This window comes from Ctenopharyngodon idella, chromosome 9 (assembly GCF_019924925.1).
Source record: "Ctenopharyngodon idella isolate HZGC_01 chromosome 9, HZGC01, whole genome shotgun sequence".
Taxonomy (NCBI): Eukaryota; Metazoa; Chordata; class Actinopteri; order Cypriniformes; family Xenocyprididae; genus Ctenopharyngodon; species Ctenopharyngodon idella.
In genome coordinates this window covers 28,873,593-28,900,263 of record NC_067228.1, presented here as the reverse complement: position 1 = coordinate 28,900,263, position 26,671 = coordinate 28,873,593, and the positions used below count along the sequence as shown (strand labels likewise).

General features: G+C 36.6%; 1 protein-coding gene across 3 annotated transcripts in view; it reads left to right on the top strand.

Moving 5' to 3' along the window:
* Nucleotides 1-26,671, top strand: part of epha3 (eph receptor A3) — a 126,573-nt gene that overhangs the window by 66,528 nt on the left and 33,374 nt on the right. For 2 of the 3 annotated variants that reach the window (XM_051905924.1, XM_051905926.1), the window contains exons 4-7: nt 1,089-1,244; nt 7,332-7,667; nt 15,573-15,697; nt 24,482-24,644. In XM_051905924.1, coding sequence (XP_051761884.1) covers nt 1,089-1,244; nt 7,332-7,667; nt 15,573-15,697; nt 24,482-24,644 — 780 coding nt within the window. The remainder of the gene's footprint in view (nt 1-1,088; nt 1,245-7,331; nt 7,668-15,572; nt 15,698-24,481; nt 24,645-26,671) is intronic. The other variant, XM_051905925.1, reaches the window with a different exon arrangement.

Below are 26,671 nucleotides of genomic sequence, written 5' to 3'. Positions count from 1 at the left end.
CAAAACTATCAAATATTTGTATGAAAAGCTGCCGCCAATGTGCATGTAAACAGTTAGCGCCGCGGTTTGCCTTGTAACACAAAGCATTAGTAAACCATTGTAAATCAGTTTAACATCTTTATTTAGAGCAGGTTTTCTCGATTCAAATGAGCCCACACAACATAACACGATTCATAGATCTTGAGAAAATCCTCATGGAGCGGTATGACATGCTGCTTAGCTAAAGCAATAAGACTTCCAGTATCCGATCACGTTGCGATGATGATGCAGTGTTTTCCAACAATTTTGGAATGTTGGAACATTTCCAACGTTCCAATCATCACACAATCATCAACCAGGATCGTATTACTTGTTACTTATTCTATGTAATTATAAATTTGTTTGTTTTTATTGTGGCGTTTACACATGTAAGCAGTTATTTATTCTTCATTTTGACATCAGGACAATTATATCACCCTGACACTTTATTAAAAATCTAAAAAATAACAATAATTTTTTAAAAAGTTCATCATAGAAAATGTGTATTCAAGTCATGTTATGGATAAATTCCATTTTATGCATTCCTGAACAAATTACATCTGATGAAAGTAGAGTCTTATAGTATGGAGCAATACAGTGAATTTGGGGCACAGCACAGCTTAGATAATTTAGCACAGCTTAGATAATTTATTCATAAAATTTAATGAGAAATATTTGAGTTCATATTGACACTTCAGACTTTGATATCTTGGCAAATCTGAACAAAGTTCAAGACATCGTTGAGAAGCAGTCTCCATTTGCTCTCCATTTAATCTTGTTGCCGTCTAGAAACAATATTTCTTTCCTATGAGGTCATAACGTACACTCGTATATGCGTGTGGCCGACCGTACGCACATCTCAGCACTGTTGGTACAGCTATTAGTTTGTATAAGTATAAGTCCATACAGATGATTAAATGTCTTTCCATTGTGTCCGCCGATGCATATGGTCATGTGAAATGATTCGCTCCATTAAAAGTGGCAGCATAGTAATGGGGTAATGAATGGTCCTGTTGGCTAGAGTCTCCCAGCATCCTAATTTGTCTTCCCTCCTGTTGTTGTCTTCACAGCCTGCCGGCCTGGCTTTTATAAGGCCTCCTCCGGGAACGTCAAGTGCTCCAAGTGTCCTCCGCACAGCTACACGCACCAGGAGGGCTCCGTCCACTGCGGCTGCGAGAAAAACTACTTCCGTGCGGAAGAAGATCCCGCCTCTATGGCCTGCTCCCGTAAGTGTTGCTAACCTACATACGTACATTTACTCCAGATTCTATAGGTTTAACTTCACATTTAAAGAGATAGTTCGCCCCCCAAAAAAGTAATTTCTGTCATCATTTACTCACTCTCGTGTCATTCCAAACTTGCAGTACTTTCTTCTATGTAACACAAACACACAAAAAAAGATATTTTAAAGAACATTGGAAATTAAACAGTTTCAGTTCCCATTGACTTCCACTATATGGACAGAAAATCAATGGAAGTCAATGGGAACCAAAACAGTTAACAACATTCGATTATCAACATTCTTCAAAATGTCTTCTGTCATTTCAAAAGGAAATATTTTGAACAATGTTGATAACCAAAATGTTTCAGTTCCCATTGTATTTTTTGTCAATGTAAGTCCAATGGGAAGCGAAACTGTTTAGTTACCAGCATTCTTCAAAATACACGTCATATTTTGTGTTCAGCAAAAGAGAGAAAATGACAGAATTTTATTTAGGTATAGGATGGCAAATAGCAAAATATCTACAAGCATTTACAAGTTATGTTATTGTACAGATAACTATTTACTTGAAACACAGCGTTCCTGTTCGCCACGCAGCCCTCAGAAGCGCCGGAGCTTTTTGAAGGATGATGTTTGTTCAAGGATTGATGAATTTGTGTTGGCTCATTCTGACAAAGCTTCCGATACCCCCTCTGCGGCCTTCAAGCTATCCCACCGAGAATAGTCCGTGTTTGCTTATTTTTAACCGTTTCAACCGATGGGCCTCCTCGGGTTTGCGCAGCGGAGCAAGCTAACCCATTCTCTTTTATGGAGAAGCACGCAGATGGTAGACAGATGCATGCAGCGACTGCCAAGCATTCCAAAACACATTATCCATAAATCATTGCATTGCTATCAGTGCTGATTCATATCACATAAAACCACCAAGAGCCTTATTGAATTCTGCGGCCAAGTTTAATAGGGTGTATCTTACGTGACATCCGAAGTAGTCAGCACGTCGGATCATACCACGCTCATACGAGTCGCATTTTATTTTGGCTGTCAAAAGCAATACTGAGTCTTCATTTCCACTTTAGCACTCATTGCCAATGTTAGTTTAAGACTTTGATGGGTACAGTGAGAGGAAAAACGCTTGAACAGAGTGTGCGACTTTAATTTCTCCACTTCATACTGTCATAGCCCTCGAGTTTATACATTTATCTTGATAGAATCTGCTCAGATGCAGGCAGTGGAACAGATACGCTTTAAGTGCAGCTCTGAGAGCGGAACTGCAATTAAAAGAAGACGATGCATGATATTATCTGAAATAATTGCGGAAGGTCATTCTGAGTTCTTCAGAGATGGTTTTTCTCACTGTTTTGAATGTATTCAGGTCATGGCTGCATTATACGCACAGTTGTTCCGTGAATTATTGCTTTGTAAAATTTACAGTTTATGTTGCATTCTATGTCGTGTCAGTGAAGGTCGGCATTTAATCACTGTTGAACATTTCAAAGGCATACATATTTATGCCTGTTTTTAGTACGTATAAATGGACTTGTTTATTTCTGCCTGTCTCCTTTTTTATGACCTCATAAAGGCGATATTCTGCAGTGTAAATCCTTGACGTGAGGAAAATGCCAACACCGGACATGTTATATAATTGTACCACTTATCAAAAGCAATGCAAACATCTACCATATGTCATGGAGAGAATTTCATGGGTTTGTCATGTTGTGGTGGTGATTGTTCAGGTCCGCTTTAATATGAAGGCTGTAGTCACACTTCCGCGAGCTGCTTGTCAGACTGAACTGTCTGTGTAACGGATGGCTTACCCTGGCACACCTCACATCCTCCCGCTAACAGCCGAGCCAGTCTGTTAACATTACCTGCTCACTGTGATTTCTATTAAATGTCAGGATCAAAGGACGCCTTGCTCTGGCAAAGATGTTACCTAGTGACATATAACTACTTTTTCCTCCATCCTATAAAAAGAGACTTTGTTTTATGTAATGCATTTTTTTTTTTAAATCTGTACTGGAAAGCCTCCTTTTTTATAATATTCATTTTTTATATGAACGAACGATCAGGGATGAGTTGTAAAATTGAAAGTCCACTATAATTTAAAATGGTAAAAGGGGTTGTTCAACCAAATATGAAAATTTTGTCATCATTTACTTACTCGTTATTTAGATTTTATTTTATTACATCTATATTGCTATTTCTCAAAATTATTATTAATAATTTTAGGTAATAACCTCATTGCTGCTCTTTGTAAAATTAAAACGTCTGGCAATTCACATGGCCAAGCTCCAAAAAAGGACAAAAAAAGTAGTCTATAAGAGTTGTTTCCAACCAAGGATGCAATCAGATTTTCAAAATCTGAGATTTTAAAATAATCTTGGTTAATTAATTTAATACATCAACACTCATAGTTCATGTTATATACAAGTTAGAAAACAAGCTGCTTTGTCATAAACACATAAATACTAGAAGAAATATAGTATTTGGGGGGCCTTCAAATATTGTGTTGGACAGTAAGGGGCTTTCAAATCAAAAAGGTTGAGAACCACTGGTAATTAAAGAATTAGTTCACTTTAAAATGAAAATTACCCCAAGATTTATTCACCCTTCAAGCCATCCTAGGTGTATATGACTTTCTTCTTTCTGATGAACACACTCAGAGTTATATTAATAAATATCCTGATGCATCCAAGCTTTATAATGGCAGTAAACGGGGGCTACAAGTTTGAAGCTCAAGAAAGTGCATCCATACATCATAAACATTCTCCACACAGCTCCGGGGCGTTAATAAAGGTCTTCTGAAGCGCAGTGATGTATTTGTTTAAATAAGTTGAATATGGAAGGCGTAGGACGTAGCGTAAGCGTTTTGAACTGCAAGAGGCGTCACGCTTTCTTCGTAAGTTGAATACGGAAGGTGGTCTGGCAGAAGCTAGATATTTTACTTTATGGTGTGTTAAATATGGATATTTTTCTTACACAAATACATCGCTTCGCTTCAGAAGTCCTTTATTAAACCCCCAGAGCCATGTGGAGTATGTTTATGATGTATGGATGCACTTTTTTGAGCTTCAAACTTGTAGCCCCCATTCACTGCCATTATAAATCTTGGACACATTAGGATATTTATTAATATAACTCCGATTGTGTTCATCAGAAAGAAAAAAGTCATATACATCTAGGATGGCTTTAGGGCGAGTAAATCATGGGGTAATTTTAATTTTAAAGTGAGCTAATCCTTTAAGACTTATGTGATATATGTCTTTTAAAGTTATACCATAGTTACATGTGAGGACCAGACTGATATTTAAGACATTCACTTAAAGTCTTTTCCTCCGCAGGAGCTGGCAAATATGATTATAATTTTTAAAATTACATTTTTGAGTGAATTATTCCTTAAGGATTTTTGCTCTTCTTTCTAAAAGTGCTTTTAAAAAGGCCAGTGTGGTGAATCCTGTATTTGACCTTGAAGCTAAACGTCTGATTTATTGTCATGTCAGAATCAAGGGAAAGCAACAGGGAGTGTTCTGGAATGTTCCAGAGCGAATTTGTGGGGGAGATTCCTTTGTGTAATGTTCTATTTCTTAATGTAGTATCAAATCCTATCTCTCCCCCACTTTCCTTCTCAGACAAAATGTCTGTCAAAATGATTCTCAAGTTCAAGAAGCAGGAAACCTTCTCTGAGCTCCAGGGCTTCAGTGTGTGAATTCATGTCAAATCAAACCAACCAAACATTGTGCTCTCAATTTCTTACTTTACCACCATCTTTAAGGCAGATCTAGGAGGAATTTTATTTAATAATACCCAGAGGTCAGATATTAAATTCTCAGAATATTCTAATTGTTATTTATTACAATCTGGCTTTGATCTGGTGTCCATCTCCTTACTTGAATCTGAGATTTCACTCTTGTACACATATATGGAGAAGTCGTCACTTGATGTGTAGGCCTGCTATTTCAATCAGTATAGAGCCTGCTGGCCGTACTTCATACCCCATTTTTTATCGGGACAATCTTTAAAGTTAATATAACAATCCAGTAAGGACACTTCTGAACTCTGGAATAATTCTAGAGGCTTTGCCAACATTTTAACAAGGGGAAGGACATGCCTGCCTAAATTCCGTATCCATCCATAACTGATGACTTTAACGATTAAACCCACACTTTTTAAAGTAAACGTACTTCACCAGAGGGATGTTTTATTGCTCTTTCATAGCTCATGAGATTTAATGGAGTTCTCAGTTGTGTTTCATTTAAGTATAAACTTTGTCCCAGATGTTTCTCCTGTCATCCCTTAGGAAAAGAGACAAAATGAGACAGTTGCTTAGGCAATTTTTTTTTTTTTTTTGTAAATGAACAATACAATAAATGAATGTCTCCATTTAAAGTTGGCATGAAACGGAAGATAGTCTTGCTTCCCTAATGTGGCATACACTATATTGCCAAAAGTTTTGGGACGCCTGCCTTTACGTGCACATGAACTTTAATGACATCCCATTCTTAATCCGTAGGGTTTAATATGTAGTTGGCCCACCCTTTGCAGCTATTACAGCTTCAACTCTTCTGGGAAGGCTTTCCACAAGGTTTAGGAGTGTGTTTATGGGAATGTTTGACCATTCTTCTAGGAGCGCATTTGTGAGGTCAGGCACTGATGTTGGACAAGAAGGCCTGGCTTGCAGCTCTAATTCATCCCAAAGTTCATCCCGTTCTATCAGGTTGAGGTCAGGACTCTGTGCAGGCCAGTCAAGTTCCTCCACACCAAACTCGCTCATCCATGTCTTTATGGACCTTACATTGTGCACTGGTGCGCAGTCATGTTGGAACAGGAAAGAGCCATCCTCAAACTGTTCCCACAAAGTTGGAAGCATGAAATTGTCCAAAATGTCTTGGTATACTGAAGCATTAAGAGTTCCTTTCACTGGAACTAAGGAGCCCTGAAAAAAAACCCACACTATAATCCCCCCTCCACTAAACTTTACACTTGGCACAATGCAGTCAGGCAAGTACTGTTCTCCTGGCAACCGCCAAACCCAGACTCGTCCATGGGATTGCCAGACAGAGAAGCATGATTCGTCACTCCAGAGAACACGTCTCCACTGCTCTAGAGTCCAGTGGCAGCGTGCATTACGCCACTGCATCCGACACTTTGCATTGCACTTGGTGATGTAAGGCTTGGATGCAGCGGCTCGGCCATGGAAACCCATGAAGCTCTCTACACACTGTTCTTGAGCTAATCTGAGGTCTGTAGCTATTGACTCTGCAGAAAGTTGGCGACTTCTGCATACTGTGTGCCTCAGCATGAGCTGACCCCGCTCTGTGATTTTACGTGGCCTACCACTTCGTGGTTGAGTTGCTGTTGTTCCCAATTGCTTCCACTTTGTTATGATACCACTAACAGTTGACCGTGGAATATTTAGTAGTGAGGAAATTTCACGAATGGACTTATTGCACAGGTGGCAATCTATCACGGTACCATGCTTGAATTCACTAAGCTCCTGAGAGCGACCCATTCTTTCACAAACGTTTGTAGAAGCAGTCTGCATGCCTAGGTGCTTGATTTCATACACCTGTGGCCATGGAAGTGATTGGAACACCTGAATTCAATGATTGTCCCAATACTTTTGGCAATATAGTGTATATCCAAGTAAAGCGGCTTCTCAAACAAAAAAAAAACAAAAAAATATGGGGCGGGACTTGATTTTGTCCGTTGGGAATTGATTGGATCGTTGGATCATTGTCATTGGCTATTGCTGTGATCTCACATGAGTGACAGGTTGTCCCGCCCTCGTCAGAGAAGAAGCAAGAAGGAGGGCGGTTATTTTAATTAAAGATTACATGGGCACATGACAGTTTGCATGAAAAAATCATTTATAATAAACACCACGATATTCCATAAAAATATAAGAATTGTCATTTTTGATATCATGGTGACTTTAATCTCTTTAAGTTAGATGGTTTCCATAATTAGTTCACAGTGTCAATGATGGATATGCATTTCAGTACAGCACAAATAGATTTTAATTGTGTTGTACTATATATTTATAGCTTGATAAAAACGATGAGTAAATATATCATATATCTTTTTTCCACAGGACCCCCATCTGCCCCACGCAATGTGATCTCTGCCATTAATGAGACTTCAGTGATTCTAGACTGGAACTGGCCGGCCGACAGTGGAGGCAGGAAGGACGTGACATTTAATGTAGTCTGTAAGCGATGTTGGCCGGGTCCCAGACAATGCGAACCCTGCAGAGGGGCTGTGCGCTTCCTGCCCCGTGCCTCTGGCCTCACTAACACGACAGTAACCATGGCAGACCTCCTGGCACACACCAACTACACCTTTGAGATTGAGGCCCAAAACGGAGTGTCCTCCCAGGCCCCCACGATCCGCCAGTATGCTGCTGTTACCATCACTACCAACCAAGCAGGTGAGTCTCTCATCCTAGCTGATCTTATTGTTAAAGGAATAGTTCAGTTCACAAATCTTCTGTCATCATCTTGTTCTGAACCCCTATGATGTTCTCTCAGCCGTGAAACACAAAACACAAAAGCTTCAAAATGACAAAAAGCACCCTAAATGTATTATAAAAGTCTATACGTATTAGGTACATATGATTCCAGTGCTGTACTCCAAGTCTTCTGAAGCCATCCCTTTGTGTGAGGAAAGGAATTAAATACAAATATTTTTTAAATCAGTACCAGTGGTGTTTTACCGCAAATGGCATCAATTTGTCATTGTTTCAATTCTTTTGTCATTATATATAGCAGGGGTGTCCAAGCCTGCTCCTGGAGGGCAATTGTCCTGCAGAGTTTAGCTCCAACTTGCCTCAACACACCTGCCTGCAAGTTTCTAGTATGCCTAGTAAGACCTTTGTTGCGTCTGAAATCGCATACTGTCTGAATAGGTACTACATTTGATTTTTAACTTACTTTGCGACTGTTCAAAAAGTATGTTCTATATAGTATGAATATGGGTCGTATGAATGAAATTTCGGATGTACTACATCCACCATATTGTTACTGTCACGTCATATCATAGAGGTTCAGAACAACATGAGAATGAATGTGTGAACTATCTGTTTAATTCTCCCAGGTCTTCTAATGGGATATTAACACAATATTCCCAAGAATTACACTTCATTCAAAGCCATGTCTTAAAAGAAAAATGTATTCAAAGGTTTCCATTGATTGAGTGAAATGTTTTAATGGTCCCCCAAGATCGTATTCACATGACAATTCAATTTCCTCTCTGCGATGTGCAACAAAGCTCAAAATTCCATTTGGAAGGAAGAAAAGAACCGTTTAATGCCTCCGCAAGCCTATTGCTCACCCCGCTATCACAGCTGTCTGTGAGCATATCATTCTGCAGGTGCTGGCCTCTAGTACGGCTAACTGAAGGTCACGACTCCTCAGGTTACTAAAGCAAAGGGATGCTGAACGGCAGGCCATCTGCCTCTCATTCCATGCAAGCTTCCTTTGTGAAGACTAGTGTTTCTGTTCTTTAGCCCTGTGGGGCTCAGGCCACTGTCAGTTCAGTGCTGTCTGTGGAGTGATAGGTACAGGTTCTGCCGGATGATTTAAAGTAGGCTTTGGTCCACAGCTTACAGGCTTTGGGGTCTGGTGTCATGAAATAGTAGGCAGAAGACTACTTGGACTACTAGAGGTTCAAAGCCTGGGGATTGATAGTTTTGCACCCTTTTACCAGAGGGAGCAGTTGACTTTGCCTGAGACCTCATAAAATCCTTACTGTCATTGTGAGAGGACTGCGATTTCACTCAGTAGATCTTTCATCTTCTGTCGTAGAGCAGATGCTGATTTATCTGTGAAGAAAGGCATCTTCTTTCAGAATGATACAGCGCTACAGGGCTAAATGTACTGACCATCAATGCTACATTGTATTCCCTGAACATTCATGTTTTCTTCAATATTTTCAGTATTTGTTGGTCATTCCTGTTATGCAGTGCCTTTAAAATTCTGTAACTTTTGAAAATTAATATAAGCCAGACATTCAGACTTTAACTACAGTAAATCATTAAATCCTATTAAATGTTAATAATTAAAGAAAATGAGCAATGACTAACTAAAACTGTATACCTTTATTCAGCAATGATGCATTAAATTGATCAAATGAGACTATTAAGACATTTATAATGTTACAAAATATATATAATGTAATCACAGGAACAAGTTACATTTTAAAATATATTAAAATAGAAAACAGTTATTTTAAATTGTAATGATATTTCACAATTATTACAGTTTTTCTTTATTTTTGATCAAATAAATGCAGCCTTGGTGAACATGAGAGACTTCTATCAAAACTTTGTTCAAAAGCTTTTGAATTATAGTGTGTATTGTTTATTTGGTAACACTTTACAATAAGGTTCATTTTGTGAACATTAGTTAATGCATTAACTAACATGAACTAACCATGAGCAATAAGTTCATCTGTTACTGTATTTGTCAATTTTTGTTAACATTAGTTAATAAAAATACAGCAGTTCATTGTTTGTTCATATTAGTTCACAGTGCATTAACTAATGTTAACAAAAACAACTTTGATTTTAATAATGTATTAGTACATTTTGAAATTAACATTAACAAAGATTAATAAATGCTGTAGAAGTGCAGTTCATTATTAGTTCATGTTAACTAAAGTAGTTAATGGTAACACTTTAGTATAGGGAACATATAATCTATTAACTATGACTTTTCCCTCAATAAACTGTTAGTAAAATAGTTGTTAAGTTTAGGTATTGGGTAGGATTAAGAATGTAGAATAAGGTCATGCAGAATAAGGCATTAATATGTGCTTACTAAGTACTAATAAATAGCCAATATTCTAGTAATATGCATGCCAATAACTGGCTAATAAGCAACTAGTTAAAAAATGTAAAATAAAGTGTTACCTAGTTAACTAATGTTAACTAATGAACTTTATTGTAAAGTGTTACCATTCATTTAGTCATTACTCATTTTCTGCCATTTTTGACATTATAGGGTTTTGGACAACACGGGATATATTTATTGTAAACTAAACCAACTTTGCAATTGCTAAAAAAAATAAATAAATAATTAAAATAATTAATCAAAATTCATCAAATTGTTATGTGTATTTGAGCTGTTGTTTTCCCACACAAATAATTTTAGTCCTGGAGGATGATAACATTAAGAAACTGGCTTTTGGGATGTTACAAAAAATTAAAAGGATGGAAAGTGATATTAAGGACACAGGAAAAATCCAAAAAAAAACAAACAAAAAAAAAAATTCACTTAGAGAAGGGGGAAAATGAAGCAATAAAAACTGAAATAATTATTCATATATGACTAATATTAATACATTATATTAATTAACACATTTTTTCATTTTAAATTTAGTGCATAGCACCTGAAAAGAAATCTGGGTTTGATATTTTTCCAATATATAAAGACATACAGAAGATGAGGTCATAAAAATGTATTGCATTGTTGGAATGACCCTGACCATAAGCACCAGATTTTTTTTTTTTTTTTTTTTGGTGTTGCTGCTACACAGCTCCATTAAAGGTGTGGTTTTTTTTTCCTCAGACAAGGATTTCAGGTGACAGATTTGTGGCCCCACAGAACGATGGGCAGTAAATATGGATTTTACGCTTCTCTCCCCTAGTCCTTCAGTGCTGTCTTGGAGGAACATTTTAAAAACCTTAAATTGCATTCTTTTTATGTTTTTATTTTCGCATATTAAGGTCATTTGTTTTTGTTATTGTCGGTTGCTTTGCATATCCTTACTACTCTCTAACAATTTATTAATCCCATTAGACATACACACTCCCACTCACAATTCTCACTTGCTTTCAAACGACACAGTACAAAGAAGCATAGCTTGACGTAGGCGCTCTAGTTTAATGGTATTCATTTCCGAGCAAAGAGACTGCACTACGCCCTCACTTTCTGTCTTTTCAGTTCAGTTTTTTAGTTCGGGCTGTTTCAGAAACCAAACCCTGGAAGATCGTGACCCCTCTCCGTTCTTCTCTACTCTTGCTCTTACACAAGTAATCCAGCTTCCTTTACTGTCCTATAAAACACAGCCAGAACAAGGAAGATGGATGTGTGAACGGCCAATCCAGTGAGTCGGGCCTGCAGAGAGCACATTTACGAGGGGCTCAGAGGGTTGTCAGCGCAGCCCAATCCATCTAAACACAGCCAGCGTGTGCTCCGCAGCCCAAGGGAGACAGAACACGTAAGCTGCCCTGCATGTCAGGACGGTGCTCTCTGCTTGGCTCTCAACCTCATCAGAGCTGTAAAACATTTGTGCTGAGACCTGACTGTTCTGCCTTTTTAACAGGCCGATTCACCCAGGTCAGGGCAGCAGAGATTTTCAGCAAAGAGAAACAAAGCCAGAGGAGCATGCAACATAACTTTTGGCAATACAAGTCTCATACTACTGTGCCAAAGTTTACCAGTTTATTTTTCATTAGAATTGCTATATATATATATATATATATATTATTTTAATAAGGTATTATATTTATAATGAAAGTTATTAGAAGACATTAAAGTCACAATGGACTTTACCAGACAGTTTATTTTTCATTAGAATTGCTCATGTAACATCAGAGAGGGTCAGATTATCATTCCAACAATTCAATTTAAACCATGAAATGTTGCAGTTACTCATAATGTTACTGGTCAACAGCCGAAGCCAATTTTTACTTCAGTTTGGCACTTGGCAGATGCTGATTTTGGACCCTGATCTGCATTGAAGTGTTTAGCTGGATCATGGCATTACAGAAGGTTTTCCATGACTCATTCATGCATTCCAGAAATACGTTGTTGCGGTTGCTTCTATTTGGCGTGTGGAGTTTTTTGGGGGGAAAGGGCAGGGAGAAAGAAAAGGAGGGTCTAGCTCAGGCATGGGCATGTACCCACATTAATGCCATGCCTCTGTCCCACATCTGCAGAGCCATGTGGAGGACATTTTGAGACTGTGTTCTGCAGCATGTCATGATCTCAACAGCACTTCACTAGGATTGTTTATAAATGCTTATGTCTCCACTGCACCATACAGCATAAGTGCTGGAGAATATTGCCAGCCACACCTGTAAATATAGAGCTCTGAATGCAATCCTTTTCTGAGGTTGTGGGTTCAATCAGAATGTAGCAGAACAGCAAGGTTCCTCCCTTCTGCAATTTTCGTAACTGAATATTCTTGCAGTATCCCACATACATAATGGTGTGGTTCTTTTTGCTGTTGCTTTCTTCTGGAAGGTTTGTGGGAACTGATGATTTCCTTTGGCTTTAAGTTAGAGGTGATCTGTTCACAAGGAGAAAGCCAAGAAATATACACAGTTCCAAAACCTAGTGAACATCCTGTTGAAAGATCTGCTGCCGCACAATTAGCACTTCTCACTTGATACGCATAAGAGACACAACTCACAATTGTTTTCAATTCAGTTTGGCATTAGCATGATGCTAAGCTAACAACTCAAAATTGAAAAATCATTAAAATACACAGTATTAGATAAAAGTCAAATTATTTGAAGTGTTTTATCAATACGTACCACTATTGAATAAATTATATTCAACATTCCTTTCACTTCCTCCGCCATTTTATTTTATTTTTTTCATTTAGCTTGTCACAATCACAGAAATAATTCTGTGATTTGCTCCTCTGTTAATGGTACATGCAATGTTGTCTTAGAATTTGGTCAAAAGAAGGTACTCTATCTTAGACAGCAGAGTAATCATGTTGATGATGTTTTGAAGTCTTCATGTCGAGGCTGTATGCCTATCTGGATTGCTGCCCCCATGCCTTTATATACTATTCCTTAAATTACTGCACTAATATAGTCCACTGAATGACTGAATAAAAACCAGTGGGTGAATTCAGACACTGTGTGTGCCAGATATGCTGCAGATGCCATCTTCTTGCTGGATATGGGATTCGATGCTCACAGTGCATGGGTTTGCTCTAGCGGCTATCTGTTGAGGGTACATTGTTTGTATACTTGCTATTGAGGTGCATTGTGGGATTCCTGATGTCCACTATGGTTCCAGATACCACTACAAATGGCTGTCCCCTCTAATAGTGCACTATATAAAGGTATTGGGGGTAGTTTTACACCAGGGTTATTAACAATAACTAAAACTAAAACAATTTCATTTAGTTTAGCTTAAAGTACTAACAAGAATTAAGTAAACCAATAAATAAAACTTAATAAAAACTATATAGAGATATTAAAAACACACAACAAAATTACTAAAACTTTAACTAAAATTAAAGTGAAAACAGAAAATATAAAAAATAAAAACTAATTCATAATATTAATATTAGACACTGCTCAAGATTGTACATATGATGGACCCTACTTGGGCAGCTCTCCTTATTTTAGAAGCCATAAACTTATAGCTCTTTACTGTCGCTTTCATTTGGAAGGTTTGTAGGAACCAATGGTGTTCTTGTGATTTTAAGACAAAGTCATTCTGTTCACACTGTGAACCCTGAGAAAGATACACAGTGTCAAATGAGCCTGCTGTCCAGACATTATAAATCATAGCTTCCATAAACTGTGGCCACTAAAACTTCAATAATACCTCCTCTATCAGAGTGCCGTAAGGAAGAGTGTTGTGTATGGGGGCTGCAAACTGAAACAGACTGAGCCCATCTGGATTCATTAACAAATAGAAATAGATGGGGAACAAAAAAAAAACAAAACAAAAAAAAGTTCCAAGGGAAAAGAAGCATTTCAAGACTGTATAATCACAATCAAGGAAAGCTTGAACATTTGAAAGAACAACATGTTTTTTCCTGTGGTCTAATAAAATTAAAACACAGGCAAGTCAGATGCCTCAATGGCCTCATTGCTGCCTCGCAATTACAGAGCTGTAAACTTGAAAAAGAACATGAGTGCCAGGCAGGAGGAGAGCAGGGCCAATCTCTGACTTGAATTACGATCACAGATTGTGACCATGTGAAGTGCCAGAGTGGAGGGAGACTTTTGAGCCGGATGCATGTAGCACAATTATAGATGTGCAAAATTTTTACAAATAAGTAAAAGACTAATTGGTGGGTTACATACAGTAAACGACTACTAGATGGCTAATATGTCTCAAGGATGCTGTGAATAATTATTCTGGTTCACCTAACCCTGTTCAGATATGTTTCTTAGGGGTGTTTACGTGAGAAAACAGCTAAAAGGAACACAATGGAAGAGTTTTGAGACACATTTGTACAAGCTAAAACTTCATATAGCCTCTTAAAAATGCAATGCTCATTGTGGGATCATCAAAAAAACGTGTTACAGTGGGGATTAATTAAAAGGGATTAATTTAAAGATTCAACTTATCTAGTCTCTTTAAAATGGAATCTGCAGGTGGGTCCGTGGATAAAAAAATCTGTAAAAAAAAAAAAATGTGTTAAAACTGTAAAAAGAAATTCATATATAAATAAATAAATCGCTCAAATATTGAGTTTTTACAGAGCACATGACTTGCAAGAAAAAAAAAAGCAAATCTTGCACAATATTTATTAATTCATTCCCTTGAATTACTAAATCGTGCGGACGATTTACTATTTCGTCCCCTCCATTTGCTAAATCGTGCTCATGATTTACTATTTTGTTCCCTCCATTTACTAAATCATGCTCCTGATTTACTATTTCGTTCCCTCGATTTATAAATCGAGGGAACAAATTAGCAAATCGTGCCCACAATTTAGCCTACTATTTTTTTCCTACGTCATGTGAGGGGGCTCCGTAAGTTTTTTCTTCTTTCTTTTAAGAAATTAATTCTCTTATTTAGCAAGGACACATTAAATTGATCCAAAGGTACAGTAAAGACATTTTGATAATATTTCATAGTATTACTGTAATATTTTGATATTAACAGCAGCCTTGGTGAGCAGACTTGGTAAGAGACTTCCTAAAAAAAAATAATATTTTGATCAAATAACAGCAGCCTTGGTGAGCAGACTTGGTAAGAGACCAAAAAAAAAAAAAAAAATCCCAAATTTGAATCACATGACATTTGGGGGTCCTTGGCATTAAAAAAAAAAAAAAAACACTGAAATAATGAGCCATGCCTTAAACTTTAAGGTATTCACTTGACATAACAGTGGCCACTGTTTGCAGGGACCAGCCATTGCCCGATTACTCAATTTGTCTTTCAGTCCTCCAACTTTCCCAACTTTGAAACCGACCCCCCAGTGGAGAGCAAACTCGATTAGGTCAACAGGAACCAGTTCACAGGATGCAAATTGTTGAATGAAAATGTCAGCTGAACTTCCTGTGACCTTTGGCTTTGTGTGATTGTGATACAGAGTGGAAACAGCTAATCCGTAATGTTTCTCTCTGCAGCTCCATCTGCAGTGACTGTCATCAGGAAGGACCGAACATCAAGGAACAGCATCTCACTGTCTTGGATGGAGCCAGAGAGACCCAATGGGATCATTTTGGACTACGAGGTCAAATACTATGAGAAGGTGGGGGCAGTTTAATTTTGACTCGCTGTGGGCACTCACTGCATTAACATTTTAATTTAAAGTCATCACTTTGTCCTTTTTTATTAGGCCTTGTTAGGAATCTTGGTCCAGAGTGCACATCCATATACCTGGAAGCATTTCAAGTCATTAGTTTATGTGGCTTAATTTGATTGTTCGAGGTGAAATAGAGTCTGTCTGCTCTGCTGCCTGAAATGAAATTTTTAACCAGGTACTAATGTTCTCTTTATTTTTGTTTTTGCTGAGCAAAACCTATTTCTGTTGGACAGACCCTTCAGCCACCTGAACAGAATCATCCAACTGTTCACTGTGACGTTCTTTACTATGAAACTCTATTGGAACTCTATAAACCAGTGGCGAGGCCAGAAATTTTAAAGTGAGTGGACCTGTTTGAATAGGGTGGACCTCTCAAATTATATAATTTTACAATACAAATAATTTGACAATTAAGATTAGTTAAATGTGATTTATTGTCAGCCAACAGTTTCATGAAAATAACAAAATCTATTCATACATAAACAGAATAAGAACAATAAACAAAGATAGATAATCATAGGTGGAGCTTGTGTAAGGCTGGGTGAGGCTTAGCCTTCCCCTGGCCATGGACATGAGACTAGTGTGGAATTTTCACAGTGGCCAATCAGTGGTGTTTGAGTTAGAATCCACTCACCACTCAAAACACCGGATTCATTGTGCAGTGTAGACAGCTTCATTTATTATAACAGAACTTGTTATATGAGAGACAAGTTTTTAGTGATTATAAAGGGGCCACTCTTTGCGCACTTTCTAGGCGATATATAATCAATTCAGAATTTGAATAAATCTTTTGTTTTTTATATATTTTGTGTCTCATTTGATTGGGTGGACTAGCCGTCAATATGAGTGGGTCAGTGCCACCCTGGCCCTTTTGTAGCCTCACCACTGCTATATAATAACACAAATGTAATAATGTAATAAACTGTTATATATTCTGTATAAAAATATCATATAAATTCTTATAAATATAACATTTAAAAGAAAACTATATAAAGCGCAGTTAATTTCTATATTAGACTTTTTTTTATACCCCCTTCGGTTTTATACCATAAGTAAAACACAGAAATTATATATATATATATATATATATATATATAGCTGTTTTAATGATATCAATAATAGTTTTATTAATATTATACAATAATAGCATCAATAATTCATCAAATTAAAATAATAATTATTATTATTATTATTATTATGGTTGTTGTTCATAATATTAATATTATTAAATCTAAAAAATTATACAAAATAATAGTCAACTACTTGAATTGTGCAGTCCACAGTTTGTTAACTTTAGACTGTAGACAAATGGTGTGTCTGTCTAAATATATAAACTGTCTAAATATGGATGGATGGATGGATAGATCATGGAAAAAAAGTAACAATGTTCAAAGAGCAAGACAGAAAATAATAATTAATTATATAATTATAATAATAATGCATGGCCTCTGCGGGCTTACAATTAATCAGCATTGTGTATTTATGCACACAGTTTCTCATAGCTTCAGTTCCATATTCGAAATCAACGAATAAGAACGTGCAGATGTACTCCAGTGTAATTTGTGACTATTCTTTTTTTTCCCCTCTATTCTTTCTGAGTCTGCCTTCTGCACAGATTTCTTTCAGTCTGTGTGGGAAGTGCACAGGCAGTTTAGAGGAAACATTGCTTAGTAGTCACTGACCAGGTCAGTTCATTTTAAGCCTTCTTAACAATCTGTGAAAGTGCCAGATGATCTCGGCTTTGGTCTTGTAACACTGGAGGCACTGATCTAAACACCACCTGCCCATTAAAGCCCTTGTGGGCTGCAAGCCCATGCTTGCCCATCTAAAAAAAAAAGCCTTAACACGATCTCTCCTCTCCTGTCACAACCCACTCCAGTCGGCCCTTCCACTGGTTTCCTACAGATGCCATATGATTAATGAGCCGTAGTCTTGATTGAGGGTCAGTATTGTTGTGCCACATCAGCACTGCTCTTTTAGGGTCAGTTTTCAGAGGGCTCTTTCATGCTGTCAGATCTTGTGATGTCTTCTGCTCCTAGGTGAAGTGGGTAATGTCTCCCTCACTCTAAAGAAAGCGCGACTCTGGGTTTGGAACTTAACTGGGTCCTGACATTGTGGGAGACTCTTCTCCCGAACTGGCAGGGGATCTGAGGGTGTGAAAGAAAGCCCTAGAACAGTCTCCAATGGCAACCATCCAGAATTCTTCCCGCAGCAAAAACATTCCGTAGCTTTGTGGGTAAATGGCTTGACTGTATGACCACACAGAGACGCACATAGTGAAATTGTAGACAGGATTTGGTTGTCTCCAAGACATGGTTCATCTTCATCATGACAAAAAGGTCTTACAAGTTCAAAATTGAAAGCTCATGCCAATATTGTAGACAAGCAGCTCATTTCAGTCTGCGCTTTCCACTCTCCAAATACTATGGCTGAGTGATGTAGCAAAAAGAAAAATTATATCTAGATATTTATCAACCTTCTGACTTTTAACATTTATGTGTTTACTTTGAGGTGGCTGATTTCAAATGAATTTATATATATATATATATAATTTTTCAACCTAGCAGTCATTGTGGCCAAATATGAACAAAATGTTCAAACTAAAACAGTTAAAATAAATTTTTAAAAAGATATATGTTTAAGATTTTTATGTTTGTTTATTTATTTGTTTGTTTATTTTAAATTGTATGTGTTGACACAAGTTTATTGAATAGATTCATTAAAACAAACAGTTTAACTGATTCATGCAAACACATGCTTTTTATGAAACTTAATGGCCCAAAAAAGTACATAATATGCACAGTGTTGCTTCATTTTATATTGCAGCAAAATAATATTCTTCAAAAGTTTGGGGTCGGTAAGATTTTTAAAAATGTTTTTTAAAAAGTCTCTTATGCTCACCAAGGCTGTATATATTTGATTTAAAAAATACAGTAAAATTGTAAAATATTATTACAAGTATTATCACAAGTATTTTCTTTTTCAATATATTTAAAAATGTAATTTATTCATGTGATGCAAAGAAAAAAAAAAAGATTTTTCAGCAGCCCTTACTTCAGTCTTCATTGTTACATGATCAGAAGTCATTCTAATATGCTGAAACACATTTTCTTATTATTAATATGTTGAAAACAGTTGTGCTGCTTAATATTTTTTGATATTAAAACCATGATGATTTTTTTTTTCAGGATTATTATCAGGAATAGAACGTTCAAATGAACAGCATGAATGTGAAATCAAATTATTTTTGTTACAACGTAAAAGTCTTTACTGTCATTTTTTATCAATTTAATGTGTCCTTTCTGAATAAAAGTATTTGTTTTTTTAATCATACTGACTCAAACTTTTGAACGGCACTATATTATAAATTTTAAATATATCACCCAGTTGTAATAAAAGGATATTTTACAGTAAGCATTATCTGTTAAGTAATTTTGACAGGGCTCTCAGAGTTAATGGTGGATTTATTTCCAAACAGGGTTTATCACGGCCTCAGATTTACCGTATGAAGATTAACACTGAACAAAAAACAACTGTTATGTAACCTAAGCTTCTGCAGAATGAGCTAATATGTTAGCCATAGAAACAGCTTGAACTACTTGAAGAAAGTTGGGCCTGCATGTTTCACTTGCATTTTTTGAATGGGCAAACTTTATGAGTTGACCTTTTGAGGAGTTACAAACTCAGAATGCATTCAACATTTACATTAAATCCAAATATGGTGATATTGCTTTTCCATCTGCTAGCAAAAAAGGACTATTGGTTAGATTTGTTGTACTCTGTGCTTCCTACAGAGGACCTTTGTGATGTGCCTTTCAGTGAGATCAGTGAGGCCCAAATCTCTGCCTGTGGAAATGCTTTCGCTTGGCCCTAATCCCCTTATTTGCAAGCAAAAGGCAGCTCATCGTGGGCTATTTTCACCGTCTGGCACAGGTACACTCGGGGGCTCCTGAAATCCTCCATGTCTCATTTGACCCTGGGTGGCACAGTGTTCCCCGTTCACAATAAAATCTAGTCCTTCTCTCCATTGATTCCTGTTAATTACACAACCTTGTGAGGCATTGCTTCATCAGGCATAGCTGGAGTCGCCCAAATCCTACACAACTGGTGCTGCCATGTGGAAAAGCCAGGGACACCCTCGGTAAGACCCTTGGTGCCCCTTGATCTAGGCTGGCAGAGGATAACAAGCCACCTTCACCCTCACAAAACACACATTGAGAAGGAAAGGGGGCCCCAAATCTTCTTACCGGATTCACTGACACACTGGCCGCAGACTTGAACATATAAACCTCATAAAAGAGAGCCAGAATCGCTAAGTGACTTTTCAAAGGAAATGTGGCATCAACGGGCAGAGTTCAAAAACACCATGATGTTTACACTGCATAATGTTGTATAGCGCAAAATCAAACAAACTGCGCTTAATGGATTCTCAAAAAGGCATCGGGATGCGTGGTAACCGAAGTGATGCAGCTCCTGTGAGAAAGCGTCATCCAATCCGGAGGTCCAAAAGGTCCATGTTGCTTCACTTAAAATAAATCTCTTTTTGATTATATGCCAGAGGGGAAAAACTCTGCTCTTTGTGTGTATATATCAAATTAACAATGCTATGAAAGAGGAAAGAGCCTTACAGTTCAAGCATCTCTAAATACTTGAGCGCTCTGGCTCATGTTTCCCTGACGTTACAGCATCCCGATCGCTCTCGTCTTTTTGGCAACACTCTGAAAGCGCCGTTTTTAATGTTCTTCATGTGAAATGGTTCACATTTTTGATTATTTTGTCCATTTATCGTATTGATCTCGCAGTGTATTTGAGAATGTTTATTTCTCCTCAAACTGAAATGGAGGGAATGCTTTGGAAAAGCCATTTCATATTTACAGAATTTCTTCTTTAGTGGAGAGGAAGGCTGTAAGCCCAGATTGCAATATTTAGACTGTCAAAGTAGAACATGACAAGCATATTAAATTCCACCAATAGCGCACTTGTCGAAAAGTAACAATTGCACGCCTTGTCAAACCCCAGAGCTGGGAGGTGGCTGATGCGGACCTAGGACATATGGTAAGAATATATTTTTTGCAGCGAAAATTTAGACACACCTGTGTATGATTTCCAGCTGATCACATGATGTCGTGAGCAGTGAACGGTGACAACCTGTGAAAAGATTTATGACTCAAACAGAGACGGATACAATACGACGCAAGGTATTGGTTTCGTCTTCCGTGGCAGAGTGAATTTATATTCGAGGCCTCCTCAAACCATAAAACCTGATGCGCTCCATTTGTGGCTTTGCATTCAGAGTCCAAAGATTTGAAATGGTTTCTGTGCTGCATTCGGGAAAGAAGTAGAAATAATTGTCTTCAGATCCAGATCAAATGTGATGTTTGCATTAGTCACTGGGTTTCCACTAGAGTCCCGCTACATCATATGGATGTTTCTTTCCATCATGGGTTGTGTCAGTAGACGTCCTACCACATTTATAGAACTGCTAGATATACAGATGAAATCAGTTTTTACAAACAAATATACACTGGTGACACTTACAGGCTCTTCGGGCACCCCAGGAAAGAGCTGTTTTGGATTAGTTCTTCATTCAAAAAGTGCTGTGAGAGGAGTCGAAATACCCCGTTTCCAAAATATTGCTGGAGATTTAGGCTTCTGTGTCTGTATTATAGAAACATCCTATCTTAATTCTTGACTTAAGATTTAAAAAAGGTCCATTTCCTTCCTGAAATTGCAATAGTTGCTAAAAAGATATAGGATTCTAAGTTAGTTTTCTGTAATATCAACATTATCGCAAAACTTCCAAAGCTCATCCGCACTGACAGATGTAAGGCTAAGTACAAGACCATCTATAATCTAACGCCGTCATCACAGCACATGCTGGCTTTTTGTGAAAGGACATGTGAATAAAAACCATGCAATGCTGATAAAATATGGCTTTTCATTTGTTTTTAATGTTCTAAGTAACATGTTCAAACTAAACCAGCAGTCTGGTTTTCATTGTATAAGTCTGGTCAACATCAAATATTATTACTTATGTGGTGAAATGTGTATTTAAGCAGTAAAGACGCATATTGCGTTTGCACAGTAAAGACGCATATTGTGTTTGCATATTTGTTACTTTTATTTTTTGCTTATCACATTTCTTAGGCTTTAGAAATGTTAAATACATTTGAGGTCATGATTTCAGCATTTTAGCCAAATGATTAAAAGACTTTTTTTTTTTTTTTTTTGTAATTAATACTATATTATTACTATGTAATAAACTATATAATTTTATATTGTATATTTATTACATAACTATAATTTCACAATCATTTATATGCCAACATTCTATTAACATTAATCATATTTTCTCAAAATTAAAACACTTCCTTTCTATGGTTTGGGGTCTCATGTTCACCAAGGCTGCATTTATTTGATCAAAAAAACATTGTGATATTGTGAAATATTATTATTTTCTGTTGTGATATTTTTTTTTTTATTAAAATGTAATTTTAAATGTAATAATTTTTTTAAGCATCCATTACTTACTATTTTTCATTGTCACATGATCCTTCAGAAATCATTCTAATATGCTGATTTGCTCCTTCAGAAACATTTCTTATTATCAGTGTTCAAAATGGTTGTGCTGCTTAATATTTTTGAAATGTTTTATAACAATGTAAAAGTCTTTAATGTCACTTTTGATCAATTGATAGTGTCATCCATTTTACATCTGTTTTAGCATTTTATAAGCCTTGTTTCTTGTCTTTTTGCCATCACATTGTTATAAATGTGGCTGCGCTTTTATTGCTGTTTTATTTGTTTCTGATTAGTGGATAAGCAGAGGATATTCAAAGAAATCCAGCGTATGTAACTGTACACTACATCTCTCATATAGTGACGTCTGACAATTATGGTCCATACCAGAGCGCATCAAGAATCCCATGTGTAGTCTAGACATGAAACCCAATAGAGCTTAATCTGTTACGTGTTTTCCGACCCTCGAAAAGATGCTCTCAAATCTGATTTGCCATTAATTAGTTCAGCGTGGGGAAATTCAATATCTACAGTGTGGACAAGTGAGCTATTCTTAGAGGTCATTGATGGAGCAAAATACAAATGAACTTTTGAAGTTTTGCCATAACACTAGCTATGACTGAAGACTGATAAGTTACATGGATGAATGTGCTGGATAATACCGGCAAATGAGTGATCCCTCTGTTTGTGGGATGTTTTCCCCCTTTTCTGGACTCCTACAATAAACAACTGAAACCTCCGTTTTTTTTCTCATTCCACTCTTGCCTCTTTTTCCAGTCAGAGAAACATCTGGAAACAATGGTTTGAAAGCAAAGACGCCCCATAAATCAGTTAGGGTTTTTTTGCTTGTAGAGAGGATCAACGTACCACAGAAATCTTTAGGAAAGCCATAAAAATGTGAAATGAAGGTGGTGGTATATTAAGATGAGCTGGCACTGTCCCAAGTAGCTCCTGATGAGCATGCATTTTCCCATCCGAGCGGGATGTCCCTTTCCTGTCCGCTCGACTGGTCGGATCTCAGACAGACGGATATCTTTGTATGTCTCTAATGAGATATGATTTACTTCAAATGCTCACTAGTCATGTTTAAGACAAGGCTTTGCGTAAGTGGCCTTGAGTTGCTCCGAAGTCCCTTTAAGGCAAGTCAATCCATATTAGTACCAATCCCTGCAGCTTTTTTCAGTGTAGATGCTAAACATGCATCTACTGGAATATGAAATTATTAAAAAAAAAATCTTGATTCTTAATCTTCAATCAAAATAAAAATACGCCCACTTAATCAATTCAAATTCCCGGCCTACATTTTCTTATTAAATATCCTGTTACTCAGAAATACACTATTGTTCAAAGGTTTGGGGTCAGTAAGTTGTTTTTTTTTTTTTTTAAATAATACTTTTATTCTGCAAGGGTGGATCAAATTGATTAAAAGTGACAGTAAAGACACTGATAAACTCACAAACATTTCTATTTAAAATGAATGCTATTCTTTTGAACTTTCTATTCATGAAAGAATCCTAAAATGTGTCATGGCTTTCACAAAAATATTAAGCAGCACAACATTAAAAATAATAGGAAATGTTTCTCAAGCACTAAATCAGCATATTAGAATGATTTCTGAAGGATCACGTGGAGTACTGACGCTGAAAATTCAGCTTCACAGAAATATATTACATTTTAAAATATATTGAAATAGAAAACTGAAAACTTTAGAAAACTTTTTTTTTTTACTGTAAACTTTAAAAAAAAGAGTTATGATCTCTTAAAAAAATTTACTTAGAAATTGCTAGTAAATTTCAGAAAGTGGCAAGTAACACATTGAATTTTTAAGTAGAACGACAAATAGTATTTTCTTGCAAAATATACTCAATAATCTTTGCTTCATTTACAACTTCAAAAAGTTTTTTTTATTTTATCAAATAAATGCAGCCTTGGTGAGCATAAGAGACTTCTATCAAAAACATTGAAAACCCTTACCAACCCCAAATGTCTGAACAGTAGTGTATATGAGATTATGAAGTAAAATATGTTGTTAAAAGCACTTCAAGTTAATATTATACTGTATATTATAATAACCAAAAATATCATAAAAGATGTATTTGTGTCACCATTAATCTGAATCATTAATCTAGCATTGTTATTGCAGATGCTCAGATGTTTATGCTGAAACTAATTTATCTCCTTTCTGTTTTCCTCTTGGTTTATTTCCTACAGCAGGAACAAGAAACCAGCTACACCATCCTGAGGTCGAAGGGCACAAATGTTACACTGAACGGACTAAAACCCGACACCACCTACCTGCTGCAGATCAGAGCACGCACCGCTGCCGGTTACGGTGGTAGCAGTCGCAAGTTTGAGTTTGAGACCAGTCCAGACTGTAAGCATTTACTTACTTCCTGTCATAATGTTCTCTATTTACCAGTCACCATGCCGAATTCAATCCATTCACAGCTGTGCAGAACACAGAACAATACAGACAATATCGTCGCAATTCTCTTGATTTCTCAACTCATACACTGTCTAGCAAGTCATTCACACAGTAAACCGCATGGTTAAAAGGATACATGCTGCATCTTTTGTCCCGTGATGGCTGGCAGCTGTTGTCTGCAACACTATTAAGCACTTGTAAACCCTATATTGTGGAGCAGCATTGCTGAAGGCCTTTTTATCTAATGAAACATTTATAGGAAATCAATGCACACTCATATAATGAAATGATACTGTGAGTGGCTCTCCACAGGTTTCTGGGCATGATCAGAGATCTATAGGCGCCTCTACACATATAGCTGGTGTGAAATGTACACCAAGGCACAACTGAGATCATAATATATGCAGAAAAGGTCTGAATATGAATATGTTTCTCAGTCACCATATTCCATAATGAAAGAAAATGTTTTAATGAAGAGATAAATGTGTACGAAGTGTGCATATATTGTGTAAACAGACTGTCCTCCAAAAAAAAAAAAACGTCCCTATAGGTCATTTTTCAAGCACCTTATTACGACCTATATTTACGTTTTAAAGTCATGTGCCCTTTAGCTGGCGTAAAAATAATGACAGTGTCGTGTTACGTCTGTTGTCATGAAATGACGTATGACTGTCGTTAACAATCAAAATGCGTGTTCATTTAAATGCAATGTGTGGACTTTTTACACCATTTGTCCTATTTCCATACTATACCTACCCCATCCCTAAACCTACCCTTAGTGATTTATAGTGCATATACACTTTATGAGCACATGTGTTCCCTGGAATCGAACCCACGATCGCATGATCACATGATTGCATATTGTTATATATTGCAATGCTCTGCCAACTGAGCTACACGAAACCCGAAATATGATGCAGATAAAAGGGAACAATGCATTAAAATGTAAGTGTCCTGTTGTTGATAAGGGGCGCAATTTTAGCAAACGCTCCTATGGGTCGTATTTCATGAATTAAAATGAAAGTGTCCTGTTGTCGATAGGGGTGCAACTTTAATAAACGCTCCTATGGGTCGTATTTCAGGGAAGTGACAAACAACCTATATAGGCTTATTGGTTGGAGAACATGTTGTTGTGTGTAAAATAATCATCTGTTGGAAATGAGTAGCATCATAATGATTGGCAGAAGTTTATTTCTCAACATTGATTTATTAATTAATCTGATATCTTGATTATTGAGTACTGGGACAAAAAGCTACAGATCTAAAAATATAAATGATTTTGGATTAATCTGTTCAGTATATATCCAGAGGTATTGATATGTGTCAACACCATCCATACAAAGAAAACCCTGTGCTGTCATGTCACATATTTATGATAAATATTTAAAATCTTGCATTCAGCTTTGATTAAGAATGGATTGAGGATACAGGATTGTTTCAAACTTACTGTCATCTCCTGAAAGAAAACAGACAGTGTTTATAAAGCTAACAAAATAACTGTATTTTTCACATTACACATTTTACACATTTTTTCTGGTGTTTTAGCTACATGTGGAAAATTACCTAAAAAGTCTAAAAAAAAAACATATTGTTAACATATTGTTGTGTTAACATATTGTTGTGAACGAAAATATTCACACAATTACTTAAAATTTAAATTCACTGTGACCCTGTTAAACTCATGACAGGTGAAATTGACCTAGCTTATTTTTTGAAAGAGTAAATATTACAGAAATAATATAATTGAAAATATTATACTAGTGTGAACTGAATGTAATGGTTTCGGGCACTTAATTACATGTTAATTGCAATTAATTGAAAAAGTAAAATAGTTTAAATTTATTTTAAATGCAATTATCTGAACTTTATGGTGCTTTTCTTACCCACTTAAGTACATCTTTATGTACTTTATGCAATTTCATAATTACTTCTATTGTCATTGAAATATGGTTAAAGTGCACTGCTGAAAATACTGA